A 22,993-nucleotide genomic window follows, 5' to 3' on the forward strand; every position below is an offset into this window, starting at 1 on the left:
GATATATTGTAGCAGTATACCTATACCGTGTTCACCGTCATAGAATCCTGTGTGTGAACTAGATTAAACTGTACTTGAGGCTAAAAGTGTATATACACACACACATATATATATATATATATATATATATATATATATATATATATATATATATATATATATATATATATATATATATATATATATATACACACACACAGAACACACAAAAGGAGAAGTTGCTCAACACAATATATAAGGTTAACTCAAGCCCTTTAATAAAACTAACTATAAGGGTAAAATAAAATATATACCCCAATTAAAGTCAGTATATAAATTAAATAGGACCTGATGGTGTTAGGGGATAGTGAAAACTATATAAGACACAGATGAAAAGAACATAGACAATCCCCTTAGTAGCACTCTAAATTACACCTAAACTAATCTATAAGATAAAGATGGTTAAAAAGAAACAGATGCTCCGCCATTTCAGAAAAAATGAACAAGATTTTATTGATTAAACAACAAGACACACTAACTTAAAAACATAAAAATACTAAAGACAGCCTATGAAAATATATATGTATCAAAAATATAAAGAGAGGACTACTAATCAAACACTTTCAGTATTACAAAAAGAAAAAAAACCTAAAATGTGTCTAAATAAAGTTTAAATAATGACAACAAAGTAGTTTAGTCTAACATAATAGGCAATACAAAATATATTCCCACTGACATATGCATTAAAGAATAATAAATCATTGCGTTGGAAAAAGTATATAGTCAATGACCCAGTATATAGCCAGGAAAAATTAGTATGTATACCAAAAACAGAGGGGAAAAAAAGAGATAAAGCAACCAGGGAAAAATAATATAACAATAATAATAGTTATACCCTGAACAGCATTTCCCCAAAATGAAATCAATGAGAACTGATGCAGCAAATAAAGAAAAATATGACTAATAAAGACATATTAGCAAACAGAGTCATACATATTGAAAACACCACAAAGTGCAGCACTGCAAGGACAGGTAATGCCCAAACAGTAAGGAGGGTAATACTCAGCTGCAGCTAGATTGTGTAGAGTTTGTGTCCATATTGATTGTACAGGATGTGTTTCCAAAGTCTGCTTATAACAGGAACAAAAAATAAAGTCCAAAATGCTGCATCAGATCCATCATAAGTCCCTCAGAATAGAAGATTACATAAAGGCTGTAGTAAAGTAAACACTCAACATGTTTCACCCGTGAGTGAGCTTCTTCCTGTCTTTATTAGTCATATTTTTCTCTCTGTTTTTGGTATACATACTAATTTTTCCTGGCTATATACTGGGTCATTGACTATATACTTTTTCCAACGCAATGATTTATTATTCTTTCATGCATATGTCAGTGGGAATATATTTTGTATTGCCTATTATGTTAGACTAAACTACTTTGTTGTCATTATTTAAACTTTATTTAGACACATTTTAGTTTTTTTTTTTCTCTTTGTAATACTGAAAGTGTTTGATTAGTAGTCCTCTCTTTATATTTTTGATACATATATATTTTCATAGGCTGTCTTTAGTATTTTTATGTTTTTAAGTTAGTGTGTCTTGTTGTTTAATCAATAAAATCTTGTTCATTTTTTCTGAATTGGCGGAGCATCTGTTTCTTTTTAACCATCTTTATCTTATAGATTAGTTTAGGTGAAATTTAGAGTGCTACTAAGGGGATTGTCTATGTTCTTTTCATCTGTGTGTCTTATATATATACACACACACACACACACATATAGCCAAGTGTCCCTGGCTATAGCATTCTACTGGCCTCAACACTAAGTCCTGATAGGAACAGGCAGTGCTGGGGTTGGGACTTAGCCTGCAGTTGCAGCCTGGATGGGTACCATGTTGCTTATCCAGGGGCAGGCCTAAACCGTCAGTTAGTGTCATACCTGGGGAGGGTCCTGACTAGGTCACATATATGGTGTGAGGCCTGTCAGTACCTAGACCTGCACTGTTATGGGGCGGGGTTACAAGCCCTAACCCCCAGGTATAAAAGCCGATACTCTACCAAATTGAGTGGTGATGATTATGGGATGGTGTGATACCCTTTTCCCTATCAGAGGGTTAAGGAGATTGGGAGGGGCTCTTGGGGCCTAAAGCCCTGGGTGTGTGCTCCAGGGCTGGAGGACGATCATGCTGTTGTACAATAAAGCTGCCATTGGACCAACTATGGTGTGTGATTATTGGAATGGAGTATTGCCTGTGGGGACCATCCAAGCAGGATCCTCATGGGATGGAGGCGGTGCACAATAAAGAGATGGCGAAAGCCTGCCCTATTGCTACTCCCAAACTTCAAACGTGGAGCAACTCAGATCTCCTGAACCAGCAGGTGAGCTGCAGTACCCAGGGAAACACCCATGTAGTGGCCAGATCTTCCGTGGCAGGGGGGACTTCACTCCTGAAACCCTGGGGGTTTATATGGCAGTCAGAAGGATGCCAGAGACGGGAGAGGTTCCCCTAACAAGGACGCTGGTTGGTACAATTCTCCAGGTCTGCTGGACGCAGGGCCAGCTGGGACTCACACCCAGCCACAGAACATTCACAGCCTGCTGAGGTAGCAGAGCTGCCCTTTCTGCATGGTGTCAGTTCCAGAGGGATTTCCTTGAGACTCCTGGGATGGATTCCCAGCACTACAGCATAGGACTTTTGTATTTTAGTTTCTTGACATTTAAGGTATAATGTTTAGACTGGAACTAGCCTAGCTAACCAGTCAGTTAGGTAGACTCTGGTATGTCTAGTAAGCCTCCCTAATGCGAAGTAGGCTTTTGTTTTATGATTTGTTTTGCCTTAAAGTGACAGCATGCCTATATTATCTGTTGACGTGGAGAAATAAACCACACAAGAGTTTGTTAAAGCCTAAAATGCACTGTGTGGACGCTTTCTGACCCTACTGCAAGGCAGTCCTATATACATATACATGAAAAAATTGTGATAATACTGTAGGTAAAAAGAAGGTACTAGTGCAGTATTGAATAATAAATTATAAGGTTACCATAAACAATTAGGTTAATAAGTCCAATTAATTAGTAACAAATCCAGAACACATGAAATAGTTTGTTGATTAGGGGGCAGGTGTGGTGCCAATGAAACTGCTGCTGCTGCTCAGATACAGTAGTGGTCTGTTTTTTAATCTAATAAAACTATGATTCCATCAGAAGAGTTTTTTTCCGCCCGTCTCTTACAGATATATAGAACATACATACACAGACTTGATGCAATACCTTTTTAACTTCTGGTGGCTTAGCTTTGGCACTTTCTTCCTCTTCCTGCTTATGTACCTTTGAACTGTCGGTCACGTCTTTACATGGCTTAAAAAAAAAATGTTACAAAATTTGGTGAAATGTTTACATTTATTTTTGGCCTTTAGTGCACAGATCTCTGACCGACATGCCATAACATTTACTTTGCAAAGCTTTATGGTGCTGGCAATAGCAGATATCTGGAGAGAAAAGGGGAGGGTGTGGAGGGAGAGAAAAGAGGGAGGGAGGAGTGAGAGAAAAGAGTGAGGGAGGGGTGGGCAGCGAGCAGCCAGAGAAGAGGAGGGGGAGCGGGCCAGAGAAGAGATGGGGGGGCAGGCCAGAGAAGAGGAGGGGGAGCGGGCCAGAGAAGAGGGGGGGGAGCGGGCCAGAGAAGAGGGGGAGCGGGCCAGAGAAGAGGAGGGGGAGCGGGCCAGAGAAGAGGGGGAGCGGGCCAGAGAAGAGGAGGGGGAGCGGGCCAGAGAAGAGGGCCAGAGGAGAGGAGGGGGTGGGGGGAGGCAGGCAAGAGGTCAGAGAAGATGGGGGGGGGGGGGAGAAAGGAGGGATGAGGTTGGTTTCTTAGAACTTTCCAGTTGTACTAAATATTAGGATGTGGGTTTTTATATATTAGGCCATTTATTGTATATCGGATTTATGACCACTTTGTATAAAAAAAGGCTTCGCCAAATTTACATTGAGCCCTGTATGATCTATAAAATTGCAACAAACACTACACATCGTAAGTGTTTTAAAGCTACAGTTCAAGCAATATCCTACATGTGTTTTTTATAATACCGTATTTTCCGGCGTATAAGACGACTTTTTAACCCTGGAAAATCTTCTCAAAAGTCGGGGGTCGTCTTATACGCCGGGTATCGTCTTATACGCCGGCAAAGTGCAAAGTGCGGGCAGACGCGGCTTCCTTATTTATTTTTTCCGGCGTGCCGCGCGTCAGCCGGGCGCCGGTCACGTGCGCCAGGCCAGCGGTGCGCAAACTGGGGGGCGCAGCCTGTGCGGCGAAACCTGGGGGCAGAGCAGTGGCAGGCAGAAGCTCCGTGCTGCTGCTGTTTCCCTGTGCTTGCAGAGGGGGCGGGGCGTCCCTCTACACACAGACACAAGCCCTCCTCTTCCTGTCTTTACTCGTCCAGTGCTCAGCAGCGTGGGGAGCCGAGCATGCAGTACAGTAGTACTTTCACGTGTGTGTGTGTGTGTATATAGTGATGTGTGTGTATATAGTGATGTGTGTGTGTGTGTGTGTGTGTATAGTGATATGTGTGTGTGTGTGTGTGTATAGTGATGTGTGTGTGTATAGTGATGTGTGTGTGTATAGTGATGTGTGTGTGTGTGTGTGTGTGTGTGTATAATGATGTGTGTGTGTATAGTGATGTGTGTGTGTATAGTGATGTGTGTGTGTGTGTGTGTGTGTGTGTGTGTGTATATAGTGATGTGTGTGTGTGTGTATATATATATGTATAGTGGTGTGTGTGTGTGTGTGTGTGTGTGTGTGTGTGTGTGTGTGTGTGTCCCAAACTCTATATTTTAACTGGAAAAGTTGTGGGGTCGTCTTATACGCCCAGTCGTCTTATACGCCGGAATATACGGTAGTTTTTAACTGTACTTTGAGGAAATACTTGTAGCATTTTAAAAAAAAAACAATGTTTAGACATTTTTAATGTATTATAGTGTAACAAGCATTTTTGTTTCTATAGAAACCATTTACAAAGTCACACCCCTTCCCCTTCTGAGACTTGCTCTGGTTCTTGAGCCCTGCCCTCTCTCTAGCAGTGCACCAATTGTATCTAGTAATTGCCTGGTCACATGATCTTCCCCACAGAACTTTGCATCGTGGGTACTGTTTTGCAGCAACAACAGTGAATGAAATAACCCAGAGCAAAGCGATAGATTACAGGAGCGCGGATTGATCAGCAATTTAGCTAATCACTTGTCAGTGTGCAGATTGTATTGATGCACTTATTGAATGAGAAAAAAAATTAAGGTGGCAGCTTGAACTGCAGCTTTAAAGAAAAAAGACTGACGTCTTCCGTGACTAACTATGAAAAAAAGCCTCACGGTACAGGATAGGAAAATTATGTTTGGCCAATAAAATGGATCAGAGCACGCACAGATTTGTAAACATATCTTAAATAAATAGTTTAATGAATCCAATAGAAAACATTATACAATAATATAACAAACAATATATCTAGTCAGTTATCAGCCAGTGGATACAGCAGTGACAACAAGTATGAGATTAGGCCATATTTGAAATGAAGTCTTACGGAGGAGCACTGCTTAGTGAATATGGGCAGACTGTTATTGAAAATGCTTAACCGATAACCAGGTTGTGGGTTTTATGCCAGCCTCAACCACTTACAAAGCCCTGTTTGACAATGACGAAGTCATGTGATATTCCTTTAACTCCTTTCAGCGCCCTAATGACATACGCCATATGTCACTGACCTTTGCTCATTTTTTAAAGGGCGGTATGCGATCAGCGCTCCAGCTTGCTTACAAAACTGAAGGGGGATCACCCTCTACCTGTCACACTGGTCCGACGTTGGGAACCCAGAACTGTTCACATGATCGCTCCGAAGAGAGGTCACGTGATCAGGACGTGCTGCAGGGTTTGCGGCCACAGAGGTGGCATGCACCTCTGGAACTGTAAGGGTTAAGGGAGCAATCCACCCTAACTAGCCTCCCTAGGATTTTTACAGAATTAGAACGAGGGGTTCCTCGAGAGCTGGACCCCACTATTCTCAGCTCCGGGAACCCCCCGGTTCCCCTGATACTGGTGAGGTTTCTGGTATTACTTCCTGGATTTAAATGTCCATCCAACAGGAAGCCACAACCGATTATGTTGCAGTTTCATATTGGCCCAAGATGTGGCAGCAATTTTGTTTCCCGAAGGAGATATAAACCCAATAACTTCACCGGTAGGTATCTTGAGAACCAGGAGAGGGGGGAGGGTTGGGGGGAGGGTTGGGGGGAGGGTTGGAAGTCCTCAAAGCTGAAAGTAGTGGTGTAAAAAAAAAAACCACTAACAAAAAACTTCTCCTTTAAACATTAAGTTAGGAGCATTTCAGGGCAGGTCCCTATTGTGGCTATATTATCATTTGTCACGGTGTGTGTGTTTATTGCACGAGCCACAGATTTTAGGAGGAAGGTAGATAGCCAAAATACTTACTGATGTACAACCGTTGAACCGACCCGGTAACCTCTTTCCAGGCATCTTTGGTCTGTTTGCAGTTGGGTGTGATAAATTCTCTGAGGTAGATAGCACATCATCAAAACTTAGCAGCTCTAGAGAAACATAGAACCAATGCCACATTATTATAAATAATCTCTAACTTTCACACCGTAGCAGACCAGAGTCGGGTTCAAACGTTACTGTAACAGGCTTGTTTTGTAACAGGATGTCTTATTACTGTATGTTAGAACATTTTAGCCATGATTTTTTAATAATGAAGTGTAAAAATAATCGCAGCTAGGAGGTTAACATGTGGCCTCTGTAATATCTCTTATGACTGCAGTTGCTGCAGGTCAGAGGCAATCTATTGTTATTCCACTAGGTTCTGTTGCTGTGAAATAGCACAAAATCAGACAGGACCTTCGCGCTAGTGTTAAACACAAGCTGAAAAGAAGAAGTATTAACTGGAAAACCCACTTCATAGCAGCTTCATTCAGATTCCTAAGTGGCTACTGTCAGATGAAGCTGGTAGAAGTTAATATACTGTATAGGTTATTTTCTATAGCTAATTAAGCATGAATAGATTTTATTTCTCATTATGAATGTACGTTATGAAAATTGTAGATTACATTTAACATTATTTCTGTGTTGGAGGGCTGAAAACCTTACAGAATAATGATTTGCAATACACCTGCACTAACTAAATCATAGTTATAGTAGAGGAGGTTGAAAAAAAGATATGTTCCATGGCTGCGGCTTGGAAAAAGATTAAAACGCCATGAAGAGTAATGGTGTACAAAGAATAAACAAAGTTATGTACATGGAGAAGCTAACTGCCCAACTAAACCAAACCACGGATCAGTTCTACCAAACATGTGAGCCTTGGCTCCAAAGATAAGTAGGCAACAGGAGAGAAGGTCCAGTACCAATCATTGTATTAAGTTCCCCTCCATCCCCCCCTCTCCCTTCCCTTCCTCCCCCCCCCCCCTCCTTCCTTCCAACTATACCTGTTTCTATCTTATCTCTTCTATCCACTTTAAGTTCACACCTGAGCATAAGGAGCAGCAGCTCACTGGTAAGAAACGACGGGAACAACATGGATACATAACCATAACTATGGATCTTAATACTGTATGAAAATATTTGATATATTGTGTACCACCTTTAATGTGATGTTCCCCCTGCAATGTAAAGATGTGAATCTCAAAAAATACAATAAAAAAAAAAAATATTGAAACAAAAAATTAGATTACAGATACTTAGTCTATATTTGTCTTTACAGTATATTGATCAAGAGGAAGGCAAACAAAAAACCCAGGGAAACATTATCCAATGATGTCTTGTAAGGGGAAAATTAATTTCCTTCCCGATTCCAATAATGGCAGATTTCTCCCTGAATCAGCATCCTTCCCATGTTAGTTATTTGGTATATCCATGTATACATTTCCTTTCTAAAAAGATGTTCAACCTTTTTTCTAAAATCAATCAATACAAGGGTTGCTTGTAAATCCCTTTAAAATAAAAAAGCTACACTATGGTGTCATAACACTTATCAGGATAACAAACATATTTGAGGCACTTATGTTAAAAAAACAAACCCCCCCCAAAAAACACACTCTGGAAGAGTGATTAGAATCAATGGTGCAGTTCCTCCCAAAAATGACCACTCTGAACGTTGAGCTGTGTGATGCCCTTAAAAGCAGATTACCAACCGTTATTTTGCTTTCTAAATGTAAGAAGGCCAAAAGCCTTTCACATGGCGACTTCGGATGTGGATGGGTGGATGGATGGGTGGATGGGTGGATGGGTGGATGGGTGTGTGTGTGTGGTGCTGGATGGGTGTGTGTGGCCTGGGTGGGTGTGTGTCTGATTGTGGCTGTGTGTGTCCGATTGTGGCTAGGTGGGTGTGTGTGTGGCTGTGTGTGTGTGTGTGTGTGTGTGTGTGTGTGTGTGTGTGTGTGTGTGTGTGTGTGTGGCCTGATTGTGTGTCCGGATGGATGGATGGGTGTGTGTGTGTCCGGATGGATGGATGGGTGTGTGTGTGTGTGTGTGTCCGGATAGATGGATGGATGGATGTGTGTGTGTGTGTGTCCGGATGGATGGATGTGTGTGTGTGTGTGTGTCCGGATGGATGGATGGATGGGTGTGTGTGTGTGTCCGGATGGATGGGTGTGGATGGGTGTGTGTGGATGGATGGGTGTGTGTGGATGGGTGTGTGTGGATGGGTGTGTGTGGATGGGTGTGTGTGGATGGGTGTGTGTGGATGGGTGTGTGTGGATGGGTGTGTGTGGATGGGTGTGTGTGGATGGGTGTGTGTGGATGTATGGGTTTGAATGTGTGTAGAAAGAAAATGCAACAGGGCACTCATTGATGCATAAGCACAATGATTATATAGGGTGCATACTTTCCAAAAATTATAATAGCAAAAAAAAAAAGAAACAGGTACTCCAAACTGAAAAAAAGTGTAATTTAATAACACTTTTTTGAAGTTTGGAGTGCCTCTACATACATACATATCTATATCTCATACAAAGATGATGTAGCCTTGCAGATAGACACTGCTAGATGCAGATAGATAGGCTGAGCAATTTAATGCGGGATGATTGGCCATTGCCGGTGGTGGGAAGCAGGGACCACAAACAGCAGAGGGGAGTGAAGAGGCCGGCAGTGATGACTTGGATGCACAGAAATGTTCCCGCACACCTAACATCTGGGTTGGGACAAAATATTTCTTCTCCCCCCCCCCCCAGTCAGCACGTGAAGATTAGGATGCGTGGTTGCCACCATTGTGATGTCTCCCACACGGTCAATTCAGTGCAGCAGGGGCAGGCGAGATCGGGCAAACGATTACATTTAAAGGGACCATGGGGGTTACCCAATTTCCACCCTCTTCTGAAATTTCTCTCCTGGTTTCTTATTATATACTCTCTTAAAGCTGTACAGGCTTCTGCCCCGCCTTACATACATCCCAGCCCTAGTTTCTCCCTATACACCATCCCGACTCTTGCGTTCTACTCAAGGATGTCTCCTGCCAACCCTTTTGTATCTAAAGCCCTTTCCCGCCTAAATCTTCTCACTCACTGCCCCATGCCTCTGGAATGTCCTTCCCCTCAAAATCCGACTAGCACCCTCTCTCCCCAACTTTATGACCCCTCTTAAAACACACCTCTTTAACAAAGCATGTGGGTTGCTGCATTGGCTGATACTATACATCTCATATGCACTGATCCTGACTCCCTTACAGACGCACTTACCAGAACACCCTCCTACTGCTTCTAAGTTCTTCATACTTACCACATTAATTGTAAGCTCCTCAGGAGAGGGACTTTTTTCCTAATGCTACTTTTATGTATGAAGCGGTTATTCTTACTATGTTACCTGTGTTACTGCTGTAAAGAGCTATGTACGTAAATAGTGCTATATCAATAAAGATATACATACAGTACATCAAAGACCAGAGGGGGCCATGGAGGTTGTTTGTGTGCGAGAGGGGGGCAAGGAGGGAACAACAGAATGCAGAGGGGCACTTTAGTTTATGAGCTGGCCCTCCTGTCACATTCCCACACACAGACACACCCCTATGTACACACCTTGCTTGTACATATACACACCGACCCCCTCTCTCTTTACATTATTTGCACGCACAGTCGACCCGGCATCCCCCTGTACATTATATGTACACACACGGTATAGGCCATTTGGGCACAACTGTCTTGCCACGGCCAAGTCGCCACCGCTTAGCTGCCACTCGCCTTGCTGCAAGGACATCTCGCTGCCAGACGTTTTTAGGCCAGGGAAAGCCCCTAACCTTACCCTAAAAAACCCTAATACCAACCTCATAAAACCTTAACCTCTTACCCCAATCTGAAAACATTAACCCCTTACCTTACACCCCCACCCTTAACCCAATACCCTAAAACCCTTATCCTTAACCCTCTACCCCAATTGCTAAAAAAAAAAAAAAAACCTTTTAACTTACCCTATTGGCGAAACGGCTGACAGCGGTGTGTCCAGCGGCGGAGCGCTTGCGGAGAAGAATCCTTCAGCGACTACATGGTTGCAGCAAGGTGACTGCGAACAAATGTCCGATTCTGCACACAGATCTCCCCCCCCCTGTACATTATATACGCTCACGGACTCTCTCTCTCTCTCCCCCCATCCCCATTACACACAGAGGCAGTCCCTCATGTACATTATATACAGACAGGCCCCCAACATACATTATATACAGAGGCACATGTCAAGTACATTATATGCAGTCACTCCCCCATGTACATTATATACAGACAGGCATTCCCATGTACCTTATACACAGACAGGCACCCCCTATGTACATTATAAACAGGTACAACCCCATGTACATTATATATGTCAGACGCACTCATTCTTGTCTTCGTACCCGAGGCAGCTGGTAAAGGTAAGCTGGGGTGGGCTGGTAACATTTGTTGCACTTATCGGCAATCCTGGTTTACATCATTTACATCATTGTTGTATTTATTATAATCCAATAAAGTGAACTGCGCCTCTGAGGCCATCGTCTCTTCTGTGCATCTCACGGTTTTCAAGATTTTCTCGAACAGGAATAAACTGGCAACGCAACAAACTTAAAAAAAAAAAAAAAAAAAAAGAAGGAGTGGCAACTCCAGCCAATATCACCCATCCTCTGCAGCAAAGCTGAGCTGTTAACTCCGGGAACCTGCCACTGTCAGATACTTGCCAGTGAAGTTACTAGGGTTTCCTCAGAGAAAATAAACGGACCGTTGTGTGTCCCCTGCAGGGAGTTTAAAATACTGGTAACTTCACCAGCAAGCATCGTTATCTCGGGGGTACCCTCCCAGTGCAAATACTGTAATAATAATAATAAAAATGAACAGATTCCAAATAAACAAGCAGCCGGGAGTACTGCTTTAAGAGGTTATCAAGAATAAGCACGTTCCATACTAAATAATAAACAGCGGTGGTGCGCAGTAACAGGACAGAGAAATGGAAGCTATACATGTTCAATGTCATTTTTTATGGCAACAAATTGTGATATATTATTGAAAACTATTTACATAATGTATAATACTGTATTTGTATGTCAACACACGGTGAAACAATTCAATCACCAATCACCATACTTGAACTAGGGCATTTAAAATGTCTATCTATATCTTGATCAGAAGCACTTTAAGATGATTGCAGAGTTAGAAAAAGTAGACTCTTTGTAACAATGCTGGAAATGACTAGAACCTGGTAATGTCATCCCAAAGACATGTGTACGTGTGTGTGTACACACACTATGCCTTACTCGTTGGTGAGGCATGATGTAAGTGCAAATCTTTGTGAATTCTGAATTTTTTTTATCATTCGAGTAGCAACTTTATTTTTGGTGCCAGTGTCATATTTCTAATACTAGAACTGTGAAAAATAAAAATATTCAGGTTTCATTTTTTGTGGTATTAGGAAGTTTTAGCACATAGGAAACAACATTGCCATGCAAGCAACAATGGATAACATTATCCCATTAGCTTGGTTCCAAGAGTGGCAAAATTAGCCAAGCAACAACAAAATAGCGTAATGTTTTGCAATTACGAACAGGAAGGGACATCCATTATGTGTAACAGGCTGTAGAATTAAAATGGGAAAGATAAAAATTGGAAATACAGATGTTTATGCATCTATAATGATCATCAATATCTAAAAAAAAACACTATTGTGTGAGGTGTTTATGTTATCTACAATAAAACAAGACATATCCTTTCTAACTCCACTATGAAAATGAAAGCATGCAAGCACGGAACAGGTCTCCAAGCAGGGAGTAATGCGGGAGAGGCCATGAAACACCCCATGGGATCTCGATGCATATTGATTAAAGGAGCATTTAGTGTTGCCCTCTACTTAAGGAACATTTTTTTTATTGTACTAGGGCTTATTGTACAGAGTTAAGATCCTGTGTAGATGTAAAAACACAAAAAATAAGGTTTATTTCATTCTAAAATAGAGAACATTTTTGCATGCAAACCTGAAACAATTTAATAATTGCAGACATGGACAAACATTCATTGATCCAACCATAAGGGGTAAATATTCTTACAAATAGAAAATGTATATAGTGATTTTCTGATCCCCTCTTCCCCATTCCCTCCCATTTCTCTCTTTTCTAATCCCCACACTCACATATTTTCAACTCCTCTCTCTACTCTAGTACATTTTCCTCCTCCTTCAAACATGAAACCGTTATACCATTACTCAAAAACAGCAAGCTTGACCCTACCTGTCTCCCTAACCATCGTCCTGTCTCCCTCCTGCTTCTAAACTCCTTGTATTCGCAAGCATGCTCCATTTTTCACCACCTGTTCTCTCGTAGATCCTCTACAATCTGGCTTCCGCACTGCTCACTCCACTGAAACAGCCCTCACTAAAATAACTAATAACCATGCTGCCAAAGACAAAGGTCACTGCACCCTGCTCATACAGCTCGACCTCTCTGCAGCCTTTGATACCGTGGAACCACCCTCTTCTTCACATTCTCCATACTCTTCGTATCCATAACACAACTCTATCCTGGATTTCCTCTTACCTCTCAAATCGTACTGCCAGTGTCTTGTTTGCCAACTCCTCATCTGTCTCTCTGTGGGATCTGTCCTGGGACCTCTATTCTTTTCTCTTTACACACATCTCTAGGGTTCAAATATCACCTCTATGCTGATGACACACATTTTCTTTTTAAACCCTGACCTTATATATCTGCTATATAGACGAACATCTCTCCGCTATATCATCGCGGATGACCCTCCACTTACTCAAACTTAACATGCAAAGACAGAGCTGCTCATACTTCTTCCCAAGCCTGGCCCTACTGTCCTCTTCTACATTACCGTTGGCAGCACTATCATACATACACCCAGTATCACAAACACGCTGCCTAGGTGTCACAATTGACTCCGGCCTCACATTCACACTGTAGCTAAAACCGGTCGTTTTTTCCTGCGTAACATTGCAAAGATACGTCCTTTCCTCTGTTGCTTTATTTCTAAAACTCCAATGCAGGACCTCATTCTCTCTCGTCTCGACTATTGTAGCCTTCTACTGTTCGGCCTTCCTGCCTATCGCCTATTTCCCCTTCAATCTGTTCCAAACGCTGCTGTTAGAATCACTTTACACTCTCCTAAATCTGTCTCGCTGTCCTGCTGCAAATCACTCTCCTGCTGAAATCCTTCTCCTGGCTTCATATCATATCCCACATTACAAACAAAATTCTCCTCCTCATTTTTTAGGCTATACACTCCGCTGCTCCTCCTTACATCTTGTCCCTGGTTTATCGCTATACCTTGTCCCCACTCTTGCGTTCTGCTCTAGGATGTCTGCTGTCTACACCTCTTGTATGTAAAGCCCTCTCCCGGCTAAAACCTCTCACTGACTGCCCCACACATCTGTAATCCCTAACCCTCAATATTCTAGCATCCCTTCCATCTACCTTCAAGACCCATCTTAAAACACAAGTCTTTCACAAAGCATATGGGTAGCACCGTGGCTGATCCTATAGATCTCAGATTCACTGACCCTGACGCCCTTGCAGACACACTTACCAGAACACCCTCCTACTGTCTCTGTACCTTCTTCCTACTTCCCACTTAGATTGTAAGCTCTTTGGTGCAGGGACTCATTTTCCTGTTACTTTTATGTTGTCTCAAGAGTTTATTCCCATTCTGTGTTAAATTATGATGTCATTATGTTTATTTTTGCTGTGATATATATATATATATATATATATATATATATATATATATATATATATATATATACTTATATATATATATACTTATATATATATATATATATATACACACACTCTCTAAAAACACATGGATATTCACTAGAATGGTTGCTCTTCTACGTAAAAATAAATATATTTACTTATCCAACAAAGGAAAAATGATAGTGCCAAGAGATACGAAAATTGAAATACTATATAATAAAAACAAATAATGTGCGTGTGCTTCTCTCTTTCTATATATTAGCATATACGTTCACAGTAGAAAGATATGTAACTATAAAAACCTGCAGCATAGTAATCATTGCTCACTTAAGTTCTATTGTAGTTGTTCCTGACCTCTCGCGGCATACCAATTGTACATACCAATGCCGCTCACCACAAAGTTTACACCTATTTTAAATACATTCATATCACCAAACAGCTATAAATTACAATTACAAACCTAAAATTGCTTAGAGCGGCAGTCCCTCCTAGGACCAATGTGTATTCATGGCGGTGACATGTTTAAAGGGTTATTTTTTACTTTCTGTCAATAAATTATAGAGCTAGTTTATAAGCATTATAAGCTTAGACATGGAAGGGGTTTCACATCCTGTAGCCACTACCTTTTGAGTGATGTTGCGGTTTGTTTGACAAGAGTTTCCACAGGTAAGGCCCCCTCTCCCCACCCTCCCTTTACTAACTCGGATAAGGACAGAGTGGAATAAGGGCTAAGGATACACTTATAACCACCCTCTCCTAACTCCGAGCCACAAGGAAAAATAAATTGTGCTAGTTTCCAAAGAAACAAAAAGCAGTCATATTTGCTTTATCCCCTTTGCGGATCTCTCTGGCAGCCAATGGGGCTACGCATGGTTACATTCGTTTAAATAAAAAGTTTCTTGGTCAGCTACCTGGGATTGCACCAACTAACAAGAAAACTCTCATTTCACGAGAAGTAACAAGATAGGCAGCCTGTGTAAACAAGACAGAATACAATGGGATCGTATTGCGGCACGAGAAAACTAGCAAGAAGTCAGTTATAGGAGGAAATCCATCAAGAAACCAGACCAAAAAAAAATAAAATCTGTCATTCCTTCAAGAAGCAATCCAAGCAGGCGATTCTTTTTGCAAAGGTTTTATTTTGTAAACATAAGATTAACGCATGGGGTCTCCGGAGCTGAACCACATTAATGTCACCTGCTTCCCAAAATACTTACCCTCGTAGTCGGTACCGGTAGCCTCTCCGCTAGCAGGGATCACATAATGGCAGTTTTTCAAAGCTCCAGAACCATGCGGGCCAATAGGAAGCTGCGACTTCACCCCTTGCAGCTTCCTGTTGGCCCACGTGACTAGGGAGCTTATAAAAGCAGAGAGATACCGGCACCCCCTTAACAGATAAGTACCTCTGGAAGCAGGGGGTCCCCAGAGCTGAAATTAATTGGGTTCATCTCCAGAGACCCCCTGCTTAAATCTATGTTCAAAAAAATTGCAAAAACGATTACCCGCTTGGATTGCTCCTTTAAGAGTATCTAGGAGGGAAACCATGCATAGAAAAACAAAAAAAACAAAGATCGCACTTAATGTTGCACTAATTCAACTAAGCATTCTTTGTGGATTTCTGCGATAGAATGTGATCTTACCAAAATGAAGGGTAGGGTAAGTTCCTGACACGTAAGAAGGGAAACATGGCAAACAGGATAGGAAACAAAATCTGGAAAGAAAAGTCAAGGAGAGGAATGTCTAGAAAAAAGAATTTCGGAACAAAAATTATTTTTGCAAAGCAGGAAAAAGGAAACATGGGTAGAGGGAACAGAAAGGCTTGTCATGCTCAGTATCAAAGTGGCATTAGTCTGAAGTCTCCAGGTAGATGTTCATTATCTTTCCACTGCAAACATCGATACTTCAATAAGAGAACTGATTGAACTGAATTGTTTTCTCTAACGGAAATACACTGTTTCAAAGGAAACACGCTCTCGTTTAGCCTGGTTTGCACAATACACCGTCAGGTAGATCAGGGGTGGCCAACTCTAGTCTTCAAGGGCCACCAACAGGTCAGGTTTTAGTGATATCCCTGCTTCAGCACAGGTGGCTAAATCAGCGGCTCAGTATTTTGGCCCTTGAGGACTGGAGTTGGCCACCCCTGTAGTAGACGATCATTTTATTAGAAGTAGGAATAATGTATTTCAACCACGGCATTGCATTGTGTTAGCGGCTGCTACGCAAATGAGCATAACGAGAATTTCGATTTATTTTTCTTCTATAAAAAAGCATGGTATTGGTTTACTTTTCATATTTAATTTTGCGACTATATATTTTTTGCTTATAGTGTCACTTGTAAGGCATGAGAAGTATTCTTCGCAGGAAATGCTCAAGGCAGGTTAAAAGTGTTGACCTCTATTGATATCTAGACAAATACCGTAATTTCCGCTGTATAATCCGCTGCGACATATAATCCGCAGGACTATGCAACAAGCAGCGACATTATAAAAAGCATGTGTAACAAATGTTATGAACTTCTAAGGCTGCGCTTACAGTGCCTGCGACGCGACTTTGCATCAAGCCAAATGCATTGTCGCCGTCGGCGCCGCTTATAGTGCACGTGACCAAGCTACAGCGCTACCAAAAATCTGGTAGTCACTGTTATTTGATTTTTTTTCAGCGATTATTTGATTATTTTTGTGGTCAATCAGAGAGCTTCTTCGTCCCTCTGCCTTCCCCCTGATGTCACTGGCCTTGTAGCCAGAGACGTCGCCTAAACTTAAATTACAACTATCGCGACGGTGACATCATCGGTCTCGTCGCCGGCAATATAAGCGCAGCCTAATGAACATTTAAAGTTGGTAAAGTTTTAGAAAGTGATATTGAATAAGGAACTTGACATTCTGATGTGTTCTCCTCTCGAAAGTAGTAGGAAGAGGTCAAATTGCATTCACTGAAAATAATATTTAACATGAAAGTGAAAGTATGACTAATAAGAAAATCACCAGATCAAGAACCTGCTTAAAAGTCAATATGGACAACTTTGTGCAGTAATTGTACAGTAGATGTTTTTAAGTATGTACCAATGAATAATTTAGGTTATCAGGTAGTAAGTGTTGGGTCTTTTTTCAGTGGTATTACATTTGGTAAAAATAATATGGTGGCATTTAGTGGTTGTATGTTCAGTCTATCGTTAATGGACAATTTCTCTTAGTATTGTGAAATTAGTGCAAAATGTTACTTTGACGTTTTTATTATAATTTGGAAAACTACTTGCTTTTTTGTTAATGGGTGCATTAAATTCCTTAATACTCCTATTATTTTGATTATATGATATACACTTAATTTCTTTACATGTAAGTGTTTTATACATGAAAAGCCATAAAAGGGCAGCTGTCCAATCGGCCTTGTGGGAAAAGGTAAAAAACTTTGTGTGGGAGGGGGAGGTGGGGGGGGGGGGGGGGGGGAAACGGCAGATAATCCGCAGCGCCCTATTTGCTAATTTTTTAACAACATATAATCCACGGATTATTCGCTGGAAATTACGGTAATAATTTAAGGGCATTTATGACGCCACAAGAAAAACATGGAAAAATACCCCAAATAAAATGCTCGGTGTCTATTTAGTCCCAACAAAAATAAAAGCTTACTGGGAGTTTAGATGCAGGCTGAGAAAGCAGCGAAACGTAACGGGAATATAAATGCTAGCGGACGCCGAGAAGAACAATTTTGATTTAACTCTGAAAAGTATTGGTTGCAATAGAAATGGGAAAAAAGGCTTTCTGTACGGATATAAATGTGAAATGTGCTGGCTAGTAAAACACAAATAAGGTAACCAATTTGTATATATAAAATACATATGCAAGAACGCCAAATTAACTTTTGCTCCAAAACATTCATCTGCTTTCAGAAATGACATTTATTAGAATGAATGTAAAGAATTACTAGTGGCCCATTATGTAGACTGTAGTATAAATGGCCTATTATGGGACCAGCATTAAAGAAGCCGTCCAAGCGACACTGGTTTAAAAAAAAAATGTTTTTAATATGTTTGAAGCAGGGGGTCTCCAGAGCTAAATAGTGTTGATTTCAGCTCTGGGGATCCCCTGCTTCCCAAGATACTTACCTGCATAGGGGTGCCAGGAGGAGCCCTGGCTGGGTTCACAATATGGCAATTTAAAGGTGCCACCTCCAGCGGGCCAATAGGAGGCTATGATGTCTTCCATGTCTTCCTATTGGCCCACTGACGCAGGAGCTGTAAACTGCAGAGATACCAGCACCGCCTACGGAGGTGATTATCACTGGGGTCCCCAGAGCTGAATTCAACATGGTTCAGCTGCAAAGAACCCCAGCTTAAATCTCATTAAAAAAAAAAAAAGAAAAATCGCTTGGACAGTTCCTTTAAAGCAAATTATAGATTTTTAGTTAAACACAAAATCACAGAAGTCTTTTATACTGTAAAAGAACAGTGTGCAATAAATGTTTCAATAAACAAAATTACAGACGTTACTTTTAAAATGTGTGACATGAAGAAAATATATTTGTGATCTCAAACTCAATTACTGCAGGAATCAAAAAAATGAAAAAAGGCCACATGAAAATAAACGCTGGCCCGAGAACTATAACTAATTGCAAATATCTGCTTAACCTGTAACAAATATAGAAAAAACAAGTTTGCTCTGGCTTCTCGCAAGCATAATGTAACTGACATGTATAAACAGCAAGGCATATATCGTGCACAATTCAAAAGTAAAAAGTAACTGTCACGTTAGCAAATTCACCGACTGCATAACATGTATATATTATCCACAAGAAGTTTGAGGCATGCAATAAAATCAGAAGGATTACGAAAACGTAAAAAAAAAATAACCTAAATGCAACAATCTGTTGGAAAGACCATTAATTAAATTGTTACGGATGCAAAGAAATACTAATAAAAATGGGAATATTGAGGGAGCAAAAAGGATAAGAAAACAAATAAAACGAAGAAACGGAAACGGCTGAAAATGGATTTTCTATGCATCAGAATGGTGGTAAAATGGAAATGTGGCCCTCAAACTGAACTAACAAAACATGCATGGAAACAGAACTACAAACATAGTTACTTACCATTTTCTTTAGGACTTCTCACTGCACTTGGCTCCACTTCTATTGATTTTGATCGAATTAGAATCTGCTCCAAATCTATTTTTGCTTTAAGTGTCTCACCTTCTGACTTGGGTCGATTTAGAGGTGAATCCCCATTAGGTCTAAAAAAAAAAAAAAAAAGAAATATACATTTACACGGTTACCTAACAAACCTTTCCTCATCACAAAAAAAACATATCAGATTAAAAGAGCAATTGAAGCTCTTTTTAATTATTATTATTTTAATTTTTACACAGGATTGAAGCAGGGGGTTTCCGGAGCTGAACCCAATTAATTTCAGCCCCGGGGACCCTCAGAGATACTTACCTCATTAGGGGGTGCCAGTAGCTGCTCCGGCTGAGCTAACTGGTGTTTACATTTTAAAGCCCCTGCATCACGTGGGCCAATAGGAAGCCCAACCTGATGACGTCACAAATTCCTATAGGTCCACAGGAGCTTTGAAAAGCGGCCATACCCGCAATGCCAGCTACCAGCACCCTGTTCAGAGGTATGCATTTCCAAAAACAGGAGTCCCCCAAAACGGATATGAATGGGGTTCAGCTTCAGAGATCCCCCGCTTCAATCCAATATAAAAAAAAAAATATTACTATAAAAAAAAAAAAAAAAACGCTTGGATTGCCTCTTTAAGACCATCAATTATAATTAGCATGGTATCCATGATCAGTGTTATTTGAGAACATATACAATTTTAAATACTGATACAAGGGAATTGTGCGCGCTGTCCCTCCAAATGCTCTCCCTCGACTTAAATACACAGACCTCAAGGTTTCGAAGCAGAGCTGCAATATTGTTTAAATACCAACATTTTTAGAGGAGTCTTTCTATAAATAAAGGTTTACAGAACACAAGGAAAGGAAAAGAAGATATTAAAAAAACAACATCTGATACAGCCATAGGCACCCCGAAAATGATTATTAGAGGTCGTATTTACTAAGTGTTGTTTCATAAGAAAACTTTCAGATCCAGAAGGCACCTTGGAGCCCATTCGGGTAAATTGGTAGCCAGGTTTGTTCGAGTAAAAGAAGCACTGCTTAGAAATTATGTGTCTAAGTCAGGGGTGGAACACGCCAGTCCTCAAGGGACACCAACAGGTCAGGTTTTAATGATATCCCTGCTTCTGAGCCACCTGTGTTGAAGCAGGGATATCTTTAAAACCTGATCTGTTGGTGGCCCTTGAGGACTGGAGTTGCCCACCCCTGATCTAAGCGATTATAAAGTTGAATTGTCTCAGAAACTGGTACAGTATTTTGCATTCAGTGAGAGCAGAAATTGCCCCACCATGATTCCAACATATAAGAAACAAATCTACTGTACATCAAGAAACTATTCACACTGTTACAACACTAAACAGATTCTAAGTAAGATGCGGAAATCAGATTTTTATTTCAGATATTCCATTAAAAGACTTTGTAAGTAAGGCATGTTAATACGGAGTACTGAAACCACAATTTATAAAGCGATTTGTATTGGCTTACTTGGATATAGGTAAGGCTGGTTTTTCAGGTCGCTTGGGTGGGAATATCACTGGTTTCAAAATATTATTAGACTTGTTTGGGAGAACAGGTTTCTTGGGTGGTACCTGAGGACCTGCTGGCTTGGAAGGCCTCAGATCCATAAATGGCTTTTCATCTACAAAAATAAATCAATCATTAACTTAGAACATTATGGCTGAAAACAGTCCCTTATCAGGACTCCACCTTTTACCTAAACAATGTTTTGCTAATTTCAACTGTTGCAAATATTTAGCACTGGCTTCAAGGTGAGGTCAAACCTCATCTTCTACATACACAACCTGTGGATAGTTTCGATCAATTGTACACTCAACTGAAATTTGTGATTCCCATCACCCTGATTTCTCTCACCTGTTCTACTTTGCAACCAATAAATATTATAAGAGGTTTTACAGTGTGTAGTCATTTATCTCTTCAGATTCAGGATTATTTTCTACACATACGACTGTTCAAGTTGTCATAACTTTAAAATGTATTGTCACTTGAAAGTGTTCATATGGAAGACATATGTTCAGATATGGAAGTCATGAGAGCAGAGATGCCAATAGGGGGACCCGCTGGTTGCCACAGGGCCCTGGATCTCCACAGCTTCTGCAGGCTTGAGACCAAAGCGAGCGTGGGGGTGTTTGTATTTGGTGATGAGGGGAGGGGGTGTTGTATGTATTTGAAACTGTAGTACAGGGCCCCAGGAAATCTGGCGGCAGCCCTGCATCAGTGTGAATGGCCCGTAAATGGCTGTGGGTGTAATGCACTAAACCCCTATTTTAACATCCTCATAACTTGCTTTGCACAGTAGTTTGGGTGTTGGCAGCTTTCAATACAATTGGGTGCATGTTTTGCAATACCTAGAGAAAATTAGTAGGTTTTGAAGACAAAAAATGGTCAAAACAACATTTCTTCTTGCCTCTAGTTTAGGAAAAATTATGAGAGATCTCAAACAAAAGTGGCAGACTGGTCAAGAATGATAACGTCTTTCATATTACTCATTTGTACTGCATATTGCTTTTTGAGTTACCGGTAAAAATCCTTTGTGCATAAGTAATACCGTTATGTATCCCAGCTTTAGAGAAGTTTTCTTGGACTTAAGTGGTCAACCAGGAGGTGGACAAAAATTAAATATAACATACGTAGGAGCCAGTCCGAATTTTTAGAATCCAGAATGTTGTAAGGCGTGACGAGGGCCGTTCCAGCTGCAGTTTTTTCCACCCCCATCGGTGGGTGTATATGGCACTGACACACAGGCTGCTCCCCCCCACCCCCCTATTGCTCACACAGACACCCCTACCCAGTTCCCCTGCCACAATGTGCATTGAGAGCAGTGGCTGGCAGAGTACAGGGGCGCTATGACTAGCTCCGCCCCCAAGCCCTGTTCATACATGTGCTCACACATTTAACATGCTCTAGGAAACATAATTTCAAAAAAGTGCTCACCTTTTTCTTCTGGTTTTGTTGGAGTGAATCTTTTCTCGCTCATACGAAGCTCCGGCCTTGGTGCTGCTGGAGAAAAACCAGTCACACGTTTTCAAGAACTTTTATTTCAATTTGTTCGCATGACGTGTGCGCGTGTAATCGCTAATAGATACATACATCCAGAGAGAGACGGTTCCTTAGTCCAGAATAATTGTATAAAAAGAAATAACAGTGCAACAAAAAAAACACCTCAGAAAACATAAAAAAACAATTAAAAAAAAAGGGGGGGGGGAGAGGGGGAGATAGGAGGGGGAAAAAACAAAAAAATACAGTGAGATTATGGTGCTGTATGTTGAAATAAATGAGGATTTTCTGTATAAAAAGGTAAGTATTGCACTCACACACAGTGCTGAGAACAACTACATTGAATCATGCAAGTAGATCTTTGTATCTGCTGGTTATCATTGGAGTATTTCTCCCACATGAAAGGTCATGGAAAATTGAGAGCACTTTGGAGATACCTTGATTTACTTTTAATGCTTTTTTATTACATATTGCGCTATGTGAGCTCTTCAATTTTTTGTCTTCCATGACCTTTCCTGTGGGAGAAATACTCCAATGATAACCAGCAGATACAAAGATCTACTTGCATGATTCAATGCCTTTGTTCTCAGCACTGTGTGTGAGTACAATACTTACCATATTATACAGAAAATCCACTCATATGTTTCAACATACTGCACTATAATCTCCCC

The 22,993-nt window shown here is 40.8% G+C and overlaps 1 protein-coding gene across 5 annotated transcripts in view; it reads right to left on the minus strand.

The window, feature by feature from the left end:
• Positions 1-22,993, minus strand: part of CD2AP (CD2 associated protein) — a 127,958-nt gene that overhangs the window by 8,598 nt on the left and 96,367 nt on the right. For 3 of the 5 annotated variants that reach the window (XM_075598497.1, XM_075598494.1, XM_075598496.1), the window contains 5 exons: positions 22,260-22,325; positions 20,793-20,946; positions 19,279-19,418; positions 6,447-6,562; positions 3,248-3,334 (listed from right to left, as the gene is read on the minus strand). In XM_075598497.1, coding sequence (XP_075454612.1) covers positions 3,248-3,334; positions 6,447-6,562; positions 19,279-19,418; positions 20,793-20,946; positions 22,260-22,325 — 563 coding nt within the window. Of the gene's footprint in view, positions 1-3,247; positions 3,335-6,446; positions 6,563-15,752; positions 15,902-19,278; positions 19,419-20,792; positions 20,947-22,259; positions 22,326-22,993 lie in introns of those variants that run through there. The other 2 variants (XM_075598495.1, XM_075598498.1) reach the window with 2 other exon arrangements.

This window comes from Ascaphus truei, chromosome 4 (assembly GCF_040206685.1).
Source record: "Ascaphus truei isolate aAscTru1 chromosome 4, aAscTru1.hap1, whole genome shotgun sequence".
Classification (NCBI taxonomy): domain Eukaryota; kingdom Metazoa; phylum Chordata; class Amphibia; order Anura; family Ascaphidae; genus Ascaphus; species Ascaphus truei.